At 38.9% G+C, this 12,747-nt stretch overlaps 1 protein-coding gene across 2 annotated transcripts in view; it reads left to right on the top strand.

Moving 5' to 3' along the window:
- Positions 1-12,747, top strand: part of LOC145765594 (ubiquitin-like modifier-activating enzyme 1) — a 73,611-nt gene that overhangs the window by 34,860 nt on the left and 26,004 nt on the right. For both annotated transcript variants that reach the window (XM_082577430.1, XM_082577429.1), the window contains exons 4-11: positions 5,202-5,336; positions 5,742-5,942; positions 6,550-6,636; positions 7,945-8,091; positions 8,521-8,667; positions 8,767-8,943; positions 11,184-11,291; positions 11,509-11,766. In XM_082577430.1, the coding sequence (XP_082433556.1) occupies positions 5,202-5,336; positions 5,742-5,942; positions 6,550-6,636; positions 7,945-8,091; positions 8,521-8,667; positions 8,767-8,943; positions 11,184-11,291; positions 11,509-11,766 (1,260 nt within the window). The remainder of the gene's footprint in view (positions 1-5,201; positions 5,337-5,741; positions 5,943-6,549; positions 6,637-7,944; positions 8,092-8,520; positions 8,668-8,766; positions 8,944-11,183; positions 11,292-11,508; positions 11,767-12,747) is intronic.

The raw sequence follows: 12,747 nt of genomic DNA, 5'->3' as shown, positions 1-12,747 counted from the left end.
TCCATTCCGACTCCGAAGTCAGTGACTCCAAATCGTTCTCCAAATATTTTTGGAAACATTGACTCCAACCTCCAATCCGACTTCAAACGCAAACATAAACCACAATCTAGGTTTTTCACGTATAATATACTTATAACTCGTGCCTTCTATGTATATAACACTTAATCCTTCCCTAGATACTGTAATAAAACGAAAAGCATGTTTTTTAAATTAAAGAAATTACTGCTTGGAAAATAAAATCATTGAAGTAGCCTACCTTCACAAAAATAACAACTGCGCCAAGTAAGGTGTAAATATTTGAAGAGTCCAGGTGCATAACGATCAAACTCCATTATTTGTAATTTTTAAATTTTGCCATCTCCCGCTGTGTTGACATCAAAAGTTTTATGTAGCAGCCTTTTTTTGCGGCAAAATGATCAATATCTCTCAAAATTAGGTTCAATATCTCTCAAAATAAACTAACATGGTTCAGCCACAAAAGTCAAAACGATCAATCTCAAATTTACTTTTCAGTTTATTCCAAAAGTTGGTTTTGCTAGTTTGATCGTTTTGCACCTGGACTCATTTGCAAGTTAAGTATCTAGGCTTGCTAGTAACAAAAAATCAAACTCCGCCTCCCGTTTTTGCGAAAAAATTTCAGACTCCAAATCCGGCTGAAAACTGAGACTTTGGCTCTTACCCAGACAGCAATTTTATATTGTTTCAACGTCTGCTGACATAGAATCAATGTATTGTAAAATTGACGGATTTTGTTGCCTGGGTAAATACTCCAAAACTCATGCTCCTGTACACCTCTGGTACAAAGGCAAAAAACGTAAGCCTCGTTGGGTCCATTCGTATGACATGCCCTGTCCAGCGAAGGTGCCCGGCGGTGTTGCAATATGGTGGCTTCTAAACTGGGCAACCTAGCGCGATTAAGGATTGCATCGTTGGTAAGACAATCTTCCCAACGAGTACCTAGCATTTGCCTCAGTTTCCTCTGCTGGAAATTTCAAGACGTTTGATGTCACGGCGGTATAATGTCCAGGTTTCACAAGCATAGAAAAGGGTAGGGTAGATAGAACGACTGCCCGGAAGACCATGATTTTTGTGCGGATAGATATAGCATGGTTGACTTGTTGAAAATTGGGAGACGATCATCATAGATTCGCCGCCAATGTGTGAGACCGGGCTGGAAGCTTCCAGCTTTACCAAGCCTGCCCCCGGTACTCGTAATATCATGGCCATTGGGCTGTGTTCGGTCCTGGTCCAAATTGAGACAAAGGCCATTCGCGTGTGTGGTTGTTTAAGGTGGTCGTGACTACGCGAGGGCTACGCACACACTCTTGGCCAGCTCCATGTCCACTGCGGTCCAATAAGATCGAAACGTGCAGATTCAGGGGAACCGGTTGCAACGGGCTGCCGGGTGCTCTGTTCATTGAGGCCCGCCTTACATGATGCCTACCCTTCAGAGTTCAGACATTGCCCTCTTCCGCCAAAAAGAGATTGCCGTTAGGGACTTTTAAGTGTGTCTATTAGCCCCAGCAGTTGCTAGGAATGAGCCTAGTTTTCAGCCTGGGTTCACCTCTACACCACGTTGAGGCATCTCCATAGGATGGGGGATGAACAAAGTCAGCTCCCTAGACACTCCGATCCAAATATGAAACGACAGACCTGGAGAGTAAAAATCTAGCAATCAACTTTCAAAAGCGTGCAAAAAGCTACCGTAAACCCCCAAAGAACTGACTTCAACAAATATCGAGGTTACTCTTGCAATAATGACAAAATAAGTGAATTGGCAATGCGATTGTGGAGTGACAATATGAGTTTCTCGAAAGCAATAAAATAGCGTGACAGTAATGCTAAAAAGTCGTGTGAAGTTTGATGGGCATTTTCAGATTTTTTGAGAAATTTAATAGTACCTTTAATCTTTCTAAATGTATAGAAAAAATATGTGCCGTACTGTCATTGTTAATTATTTCAAAGTTTAAAAATGCATCACGGCCGGCACCAAAAGCCCTCATGGCCAACGTGTTTTAGACCCTTTTAACTATTAAAGTATATTTCACTGAAATTTTGAACATTTATTTTAATTTATTGAGCATTTCACATTGGTTTCTTTTCATCAAAAGTATACGACACGTATCGTCATATATATTCACATTATAATTCATGGGAGCAAGTCTTTTAGGCGCAGACAGTTGGGCGCCAGTGAAATAGGAGTGCACACTGTGGCGTCAGGATATTTAGGTGCGGAGCACTGTGGCGCCCGTTCATTTAGGTGCTATTCCTAGTGAAGTCTGCGGATTGCACCAACTTGGCAAGTAGGGAAATTAGGGCAATTCTTGCGAGTACGTGTGAGACAAGGCAGAGATGGGCAAGATCAAGATCACCAAGAATACGTGATCTTGAAGATCAAGATCACTTTCAAGACCACTTTTTGGGGTGCGCACTTGAAAAAATGCAGTTCTTTATCAATGAGGGTGCAAGAAAAACAAATTTTACTTGCAAGCAACCTGGTTAGGTAGGCTAATTGGTATTGCAAACTTTTGTTTTTAACTACTCGAACACTGTCCTAAAAATTGTAGAAAGTTAATGACTGTTGCTATCATCAATTGTTGCTGTAGTTTGAGTAGGATCGTAAGTTTGCAACCTCAAGGCTGAGGGTTATTTTTGGACTACTTTGGTCGTGTACTGTATAGTCGACCCTTATGGATGCCTGCGCATAACTTGAGCTGCTATACAGTTATATCTTCATCAAGGGCTTTCAGACCATCCAGCTCTGACAGGGGTAGGCGCAAATGGTTGTCTGTACATCGGTATGTCCACCAGACATTTGACCACGAGAGTACGGAGCATCTGAACTTTAGGGTGTTAAAGAAAAGTGCCATCAAAGACCATATCATGGAGTGTTCTTTTTGCACCGATTGAAAATTCTCTGCTTACTCATTTAAAATTTTATGCAAAGGCAAATCCCAATTTGACACCAAAATTTAGGAAGTAGGTCTACTGTTAATCAAACGCTGCAACCCAAATTTAAACAAACAATTATTTGCTGGAGGTGCGTCCATTCTCCTCAACACTTACTTGATGTATCACGTTCTCTGTAGTGCAAATTTTTTTGTAGTTATTTATGTAGTTGCCTTTTCCTAATGTAATTTTACCTTCAAGAAGTTGAAATTTATTGCATTTTTATAAATATTTTTAAATTCTTGATGAGGGCTTAAGTTAAACCGAAAACGTTCGACTTTTAAAAGTATTTGTAAATATGTAAAATATATTGTTATAATGCTCGGCTCTGTTGTATTGTTGTGTCTTATTCGTATCTAACCTGTAAGCAAAAGGAATAAATGTGGAACATCAAAAACGTCATTTTTGGTGGCGGGTTTGGGGGGCTTGAGCCCCTTTAGCCCCATGCTGGGTGCGCTACAGAGTAGTTGCCACTAATTAGGCTACTTTGTACAGTACCAGTTCAAAAGAATATCTCTAATATATTATAGTAAGTCAACTTAAATTCCAAAGTGATCTTGATTCTTGATCTTATTGACTTTTAAGATCACCAAAATGAAAGTGATCTTCAAGATCAAGATCACGCCCATCTCTGTCTATAGGGCACATGAACCCTGGCTACAAGTTGCAAGCATAATGGTGCGACTTTGCTCGTTATTAAACCTAGTCTGGGTTTTGACGGAAAACTAAGGTACTCTTCACTCAAGTCTACCACCAGCTTGAATATAGGCTACGGTATATTTTTACTGATATTTGCTGTAGTTATTTTTTGACTTAACTAAAAGTGAACTCGTCATGTTCGGAAACTTGAATAAATTTATTGATAAAGCTTTCGCCGACGCAAACCTGGACTAACAACATATAAATGCTGAACAAGCGCATTAAAAACAATATATTTTCCTGTTCAATATGACATTTTGTGTGAAAAGCATTGCCGGTTTAAGCAGCTTCACTCACGGAAACCACGACATATTTTTCTATTCAATATAACATTTTGTGTGAAAAGCATTGCCAGATAAAGCAGCTTCACTCACTGAAGCCATGACCAACAACAAATAATGCACGCGCATTAACAAAACAACATGTTTTTCTGTTCAATACAACATTTTGTGTGAAAAGCACTGCCCTACTTGCCAAGCTGATACAATCTGCACACTTTACTAGGAATAGCACCTAAATAACCGGCCGCCACAGTGCTCCGCACCTAAATATCCTGACGTCACACTGTGTGCGTGCCTATTTGACCGGCGCCCAACTGTCTGCGTCTAAAAGACGTGGACCCTAATTCTGCAACCATCACCTCCGGCCCGGAGCTGGAGTTGATAAAAGTGGCCGGAGCCTGAGGTCGTTCAATCACTACCGGAAACAACTGTAAGAGATAGAAGGAAGCATTCAAGATTAAGGGTATCAAAATATATCTTGAAAAACCACACAAAAGTGATACTAAAGGGGGAGCAGAAGAAACAGTTAAAAGTTAAGAACGAATGGATCCATGTACAACACGCGGTAAATAGTGATGCAGAGTGTAAAAAGTGGGCGCATGGAAAATGTAACAAGAGCTGTTTTTGATTACAGAGTTAACCACCCTGTTGGTTATAATAAACGTCATGTTTCTTTTTTTTGTGAATGACTGACTGTTTCTCTCAGACAATTTTTCAGCTTATCTCCAATCCACTTTCGCATTATCATTCTTTAAGCATACCCGCTGGTCTTAACATAATCTGCTCGACGATAAAGCAGGAGCTGTGAAATTGTGTTTTGGGTCCACTATAGTTTGTTACAACAACGTTCTTCATTGTCAAATTAACGTTACACTATTGGTTTGTAAAGCAATCACTTCCTTCCACACACTACCGCAACTGTGGGAGAGATATTTTATCATTAAGTAAGTCTGTGGTTAATGAATATCATCAACATTTAAACAGCACTTCATTTCAATTCACAACAAAACAGGAACAATTCCACATCATCAATTCATCATCAGAAATGTATTAACTATTCACCACACCACCACCACGTTTTGTACTTCAGTCTTCATTGTTAAAGTAAAATGCGTAATTGTGTTGGGAAAAAAAAGATTAACTATTTGTCTTTTCTATGCTCTGCTTCAGCTTGTATTTAAAAGTCAAAAATAGCCTTAGCATTTGGCAACATGGTTTTACTTGATCCCAATGAAATTCAATGGGATTAAGTTTGCAGTTATGTTGTTACAGTACTTCTTGACGAATGCCAGCTTGGGCAAGAATCGAGCCGAAGTGTCTGCCATGCAAGTTAGCGAACTAAATCCTTATGTTCATGTTGATTCATACACTGGCTGCCTGACCGACGAATATCTTTCACAATACGAGGTAGACTGCTTATTGAAATACTATGTCATTTTATGATTGTAAGTATTGTTTCATATTTGCACAGCCTATCATTCACCATTATACTGTAAAACTGGATAAACATTATTACATTATAGCACTGTCTATTGGTTTATAAATCTAAAGCTTAAAAATTTAATATCCTGTCTAGTGTCTACCAGTGCTATTCGGTTGATTAGATGTTGCCTACAATACATAGTTGGTCAATGGCCATATTGCAATCTTCAGGCCCATTTATATTCTACTGGATAAAGCTAGAAAGTTATTTGATTGAATTGTATTCCACAAGGCAGCTATCTGAACTAACTTGCTTTGTTTTGTTTAAAAAAACTTTTCAATCATAAAAAATGTTCTCAAAATCACAAAATATTTGCTCTCTTTTATAAGGTTATAGTTCTTTGTGATGAAACCTTGGAGGAGCAACTACGAATTGGTGACTTTGCGCACAAAAACGGAAAGCGCTTTATTGTAGCGGACACAAAGGGCCTGTTTGGCCAGATTTTTTGTGACTTTGGAGATAGATTTACTGTTTATGATGACAACGGGGAACCCCCACTCAGCATCATGATTTCTGCCATCACTGTGAATGTAAGTGCAACCTTTCGAGATGATGTATCTAATTTACACCAAACTAGTAAGTGTTGCTCGTCAGTCGAGCGATAGACACATGTATCTCCAGACAGCTGGTTTGGTGATATTTTCACAATAATAAGAATACAATTGACTGGGAAAAGTAACGATTGAGAGCTCTGTGACATGAAGTACTGGTGCGATATTGATAGCCCAGCCATGGGCGAAACACGTGTCTATCATCAAAAAGCACGTTTTTGGAAAAGTCATGATGGTTAGCGAATCGCAATGCTCGCTGTTCTACAGTGACTTTAGCGAATCGCAATGCTCGCTGTTCTACAGTGACTTTAGCGAATCGCAATGCTCGCTGTTCTACAGTGACTTTAACAAAGCTTTACTTGAATAAAAACTTAACTGAACAGTGAATAGTCTGTTGTTTCATCAGTTTTTATATCAAACGAACATAACAAAGAAACATGAAGTAGGAAAAGTTAGTCTTGGCTCCACAAGATTTGACTTGACTTTCTTTTTTGACTTTCATTTTTCAAGTGATAGCATGGAATGCGAACAGTTGTCGTTAGTACCACTGCAGGCATGCTGGTTTAACATTACATCCTTGTTGCAGGAGGATGGCGAGGGGATAGTTTCCTGTGTGGACGATTCTCGGCATGGCTTCGAAACCGGACACTACGTTAGATTTGATGAAGTTAAGGTAATGAGCACATTTTACTTTTTTTTTCTTCATAGTCTACTCTAAACCCTAAAATCATTAGGCTATAGACCAGGAATTCTTAAACTTTTTAGGCTGTGCCCCCCTTGACGTCACTTGTAAAAATGTTATGCCTTTTCAATGCCTTTGCAAAAATTATATTTTATTGCAATGCCACAAAAGTGGGTAGAGATCAAATGATAAAGCTTTATTCCATGAAAGCAGAAAGTAGACGCTAGCTTGTGCATGCCTTTTAATGTGTAGTTGATATGGCACTAAACAACAGTTGGGTTATCTGCAACAACATCTGTCAGAGCAACATGAGCTGCAATGAGTACATAGAAAAGACGGCAGAAGATATGACAGGGCACCTCCCAATTTCCAACGGTTTCCAGAAAGCGACGGCAGATGAAGATTCCCGGCCCAACTATTCGAATGCTACACCCGTTGTCAAACAACGAGTTGCGTGCTTTATTTCCAAGTGCAAAATTCGTACTACTGATGCTTGTCGGTATTGCCAGATACTCATGTGTGGGCGACGTGCTTCAAAAAAGAGTAATTCGTATTTTTAAATAGTGCTTATCGTATGTGAACTTTTTCGAATGCACACTTGTTAAACTGCATATTTCGTTCTCGCTTCAAATAAAAAATGTGTATGCAATGATGCTAAAACAGTTTAAATAAGCAACTGACCAGCTTCCGAAATAAAACTTGTAGGATTTCCGTCATTATGGAATTTTGCGTCAGTTGATGCACTCCGTCCTTGTAGGTATGCTAAAACTCCCGTCCTTCTAGTGTTAAACCTTACAAAAATGCATCAACAGGTTCTTTTGAACATGTTTATTAATATTGACTGTTTGAATCTTTACCTTCAGACTGGGAAAGTATCTTTGAGAGCTTAGTCCTGGCAGTTTTGCATACTTGTATAGGCTTTGAATCTCTGACGCAGGCTCGGTTACCAAGGTTAACGGAGTGAAGTTTTCGATTGTTGAAGTGTTGTTGCCGGGGAATTGTTCTATACATTTAGTGCTGCTGAATGGAGAACAATCCTTAGAATGCGTTGCTCAAGTGCATACTCCGAGAGTCGAACCAGCGACACTTGATCTTGAAGCTACTTCGTTAACGAAGTCATGCGCTAACCAACTGAGCTATCGGGGTGGACTATCACTAATATAACGGATTGTAAAACATCAAACACAAAACTAATGTTGGTGAAAGCAAAATACAAAGAAAAAATGCAGGTTGTACGTTTCAGATTTAACAATAACAATGAGAGCTTGTTGGTTGATGTTACCTTACATCATATGACAGGGTATGGAGGGATTGAACAACTCTGAACCACGGAAGATCACTGTGTTGGGTCCGTACACTTTTAACATAGGTGACGTGTCCAACTTAAAAGCGTACGAGCGGGATGGACGTGTAACTCAAGTCAAGATGCCAACGACGATCGAATGCGTAAGTTGGCATTGAATATTTTAAAACTAACTGCAACAATTTTCTTGGAGACACCTAGAGATCACGAGTCTGCTCATCCCAAACAAGAATCAATCTTTTTTTTTGTTTCCCAACCTTAGTTCCCCTATCCAGTATCCATACCACCCAAGTTTTCTTACTCAAACAATTCAACAAAATGCCCATTTTTAGCATGCTTAATCGCTTGCTATAGATTCTTAAATAGCATCAAATATATTGAAAAGGGTCTTTAGGTAACCAAGATAACGTAATAGCGTGTGATGCTGTGGACTTACTGAATATTTTACTTTTGCCCATGAACAATAAGTGGCGAATGTAGATATTCTGGTTCCTTGTGTCATAGAAGTTTTGAGCAGTTCAGCATTACTCAATACCATGTTTATAAGCGTTTATCCAGCTTCTACTTTGTAGAAATCACTTCGTCTGGCTATGGAAGAACCAGAACTTATGGTCACTGACTTTGCTAAGTTTGAAAGACCTGGCCACCTTCATATCGCATTCCAAGCTTTGCACAAGTTTGTCGCAACCAAGGGGGAACTTCCACGCATCCGCAATAATGTAAGCAGCCGTGATGATAGTGTTGTTTAATTAAATTTTGCAATGGCGTAAGGCGATCATGTTGAGACCTGGCATTTGATGCTGACGTTGCACATACAGGAAGATGCTGATCTAATGGAACAACTTGCTGATGAAATCAACGATAGTTCCACCAAGACAACCAAGCAGAACCCTCTCGACAAGTGGCTCGTGCGGCAGTTGTCGTACATGGCTCGGGCCGATGTGTGCCCTATGCAAGCTGTTTTTGGAGGCATCGTGGCACAAGAAGTGATGAAGGTCAGGTTGCTGAAGTATTCTTTTCGTTAAAACGCGTTATTTTTGCCAGGACTCGAAGGAAACATCGAACACTCGTGATCTAGTATTGCAATGCAATTGCAGCTATTTTGTGGCTTGTTCGTAAAGCTCAACTGATAAGTAGTGAGGTTGGTAAATCTGAAAGATACACGGAGAGATTATTTGTCGTGTTTCCAGAATTGAGTGGTTGTTTAGATTTTGTGTGCCATTGTGGTTTTACGAGATTGCCTTGTGCTGTGGTTGTCAATCTTTTTACTCTTGGTTAGTGGTTACTCCTTGCCGAAAATTTAAAGATGGATGGCGAATCTTTTTTAATGCATGTGTCACAGAAAAGACCTTAATCTTCGATAAAAGTGGGTATACATTTAATTGCATGTTAGTATTAATGTAAAACTTACTGCTGCATCTTCTCTGAAAGCCTTGATATCCTTTGCTGGTGTTGCGTAGTTTTTATTTTCACACATGCAGCACTCATATCTGAGCTGAGATAATTCCGTGTTCTTGATTGTATAAAATCAAATGCGAAAATAGATCCGCACGCATATGAAACACCAAACCACTTAAGAAAGCAAATCAAATCTTTTCATAGTTTCCAACGAATTTGGCAGAGAGTTCTATTTTGTGATGATTGTATTTTAAGCATGGATTCAACAGCAGGAAATTCGCAGTTATTATGTCCGTTTTTATTTATAGCTTATTTCTAGACTACACTAATCTTAAACAGCCAATTTAAACAGTCAACCACTATTTCAAATAGTCTATTTGTACCAAAGGGCGCAAACAAGTAAAATAATTTACTGACGATCAAGAACGCAACAGCTTTACTTTACTTGAAAAGCACTCCAGTTACTTGCCATGATTATTGATTACGCAATATACTACGGCCTTTACTTGTGTCAGATTGCTATGTGGCAATTCGGTACAGTGGGCTATTAGATTAAAATAAGGTAGATTATTTCTAGCTAGACTATTAGATTAAGATAAGGTAGGGCCTTATAAGTATTATAAGTACGTAGTTTTCAATATGATATTTTTACTACACAACTGGGTACCTGAAATTGCTGGTCAGTGGTTCGTCATTTTTGGCTTAGTGGAAGAAATAATTGACAAGCAACTGCACACAGAAACATCCAACGTTCATTCTCGGTTTGTAGGCCAGTGGACAGGGGTGCCCAAAGTGTGGCCTGTGTGAACAATGTCTGCTGCTGCTGTCCCCGTCTGGCCTCATACCTTACATAAGCTTATGAGGAGGAAAACTTAGTACAGTAGTTATGGAGAGATGTCTTAAACTTTTTGGATTTTTATAGTTGAAGTATCACGAATTCCAGAACTTGTATTGAAGTTGATAGAGCTGGATGTCTATAAATATACGTAATATTTGAGTTATGGAACTGAAGAAAGCTCAGAGTTAAAATCTACTTTTCGTGATCACTCATTGGATAAACTTTACTCCTCCCTCCCAGCTTCAACTTAACTAACCATGCGTAAGCTAATGAAATGGTGTCTCTTTGTGGTATCACGTACGTCATACATATCCAAAAAGACCTTTTCAGTTATAAACTTCAACAAGATGAAATGACGAGCAGACTAAACGATGAACATCCTTCTTCCACACTTCGTATTTCTATTATCGCATACGTGCCACGGTGTATCAATTTGTTGGATAAAAAATCACAGCTGCATTGTTCACATAACATGTGATTACTACGTTATTATAAATTGTTTGAATGGTGTAAAATTGCAAATAAATAAATTAAGAGTTCTGTTATTTTGTCTTTTGATATAACCAAAAACGCTTCGTGATTGGTTATTGGTTACCCTACAATATACAATCTTAAAACTTAGGCGGATTTCTAGAAGAAAAATAAGTGAAAAATTTAATGCGGCCCGCCAAGACTTGCGAATAGTGGAACGTGGTCCGTGGCAACAATACTTCAACATTGGGCACCCTTAGATAAGATATCACACTTTCAATGGTGTGTGTGTGTGTATCGTGTGTGTATGGTATCAATGGTGTGTGTATATGCCGCGCTATTTTGTCTTCATTTACAGACTTCTCTGTATTGCTTTGCAAAGCGTTTGCAACACTGTCGACATTTTACATCACTCTTCACTCCTATGATGTAAAAGGAAGCATTGTCAGTTGTAGTATAGTATATTGTCAGTATATAGTATATTGTCAGTTGTAAACTTATTCTTTGAGTAACGTGTATTTCTCTCAGGCTTGCAGTGGAAAATTCATGATGATCAAGCAGTTTTTCTACTTTGACTCTCTTGAATGCCTTCCAGCTGATGCCGACAATCTTCTCACCTCTTCAAACTGCCAACCGGTTTGTTTTCTTTTGTATGACAGCAATCACTGTATTTGCATTGTGAATTCGTACAACTGCATTTTTCAAACGGTTTTGCGCAAATTACTACTTTATTTTTCAAAATAAGTAACGAGTTATGTGTATTTCTTATCACAAATGAGATGTTCGTGACTGTTACGTATGTTGTCTTGTAATGATCTCTTCTCACTATTGCTACACAACTTGCTTTTGTTAGATCGGGAGTCGTTACGACTCCCAAATCGCCGTATTCGGAAAAGACTTTCAACAGACAATGGCGTCCCAGCACTGGTTTGTAGTCGGAGCCGGAGCTATTGGGTGCGAACTACTGAAGAATTTCTCTATGATGGGACTTGGTTGCCGCATAAGCCAATCAGACGAGATCACGGATGGTTTAATCGTTGTGACCGACATGGACGTCATAGAGAAGAGCAATTTAAACCGGCAGTTCCTGTTTCGACCTCACGACGTTCAGGTAAATAAATGCAAAGGCTGGTGATTTACACAGTCTGCTTAATGCTCATGTATGTCACAACCAATCGCCTGCAACGTAATGTACAGTATATCACATGTGTAAGTAATAGGCTTATGGGTTTATTTAGGGGCAAACATTTCGATAGTTTTCCAAAACTGCAGAAGAAAACAGTAGCATGCCTTAGACTACTTCACTACAGGAGTTGTTTTTTTCGCTACAAGATTAAGCAAAGACTTTGAAATATGACATCTACACTTCTACAATCTTGGGGTATACAAAGTCGGAATGGCCGGTTTCGGCTATTTCCCTATTCGGCTACAGTCCGATTCGGTTAGTCCGATTTGGCTACTTCCCTATTCGGCTACAGTTTTGAATTGTATTTTGCATTTTATTCCACAATATCGTTTCTTTTGCATTCCGACAAAGAAAAATAAATTGAAATGAAATTTAGCGCAAAATGTTTGAACTATTAAATTGAAATGTTTGCTGACATAAAATCGTCATGTATCCTACGTCACCGTCTGTATGCAAACTTAGAATATATTAGAATCCTCAACTATTACAAAATTTTCTACCGACGCTTTCTGTTTATTTAGAGAATGTTGTATTTTATTCCACAATATCGTTTCTTTCATAGTTGAAATTATCGAAGCTTTAGATGAGTGGGGTTTAGATCTAACCACTAACCAGGGGCAACAAAAATGGTTATTACAAGTGGTGTTTCAAAGATAAAACACTTCGCGAAAGAGATTTAGATCATTTAAACGGACTTAAAGAATGCCGAAAGCGAAAAATAGCCTACGTTGCTCTTGCTCGCAAAACAGCAGCTGATCACATGGCTTTCTCATACGGTATGAAAATTTCAAAGTAGATGATAGAGTAACTTACGCTGCTGGAATAGTCACGTAACTAGTCACTGCAATATTAAGTAAACCAGCTAAATTAGACGCGCTATTTTCAACGAGGTCTTCCCGCTGTGAG

Source organism: Aplidium turbinatum, chromosome 2, assembly GCF_918807975.1.
Source record: "Aplidium turbinatum chromosome 2, kaAplTurb1.1, whole genome shotgun sequence".
Lineage (NCBI taxonomy): Eukaryota > Metazoa > Chordata > Ascidiacea > Aplousobranchia > Polyclinidae > Aplidium > Aplidium turbinatum.
Note: the sequence above shows the minus strand (reverse complement) of the source record. Positions and strands in the feature narration are given on the sequence as shown.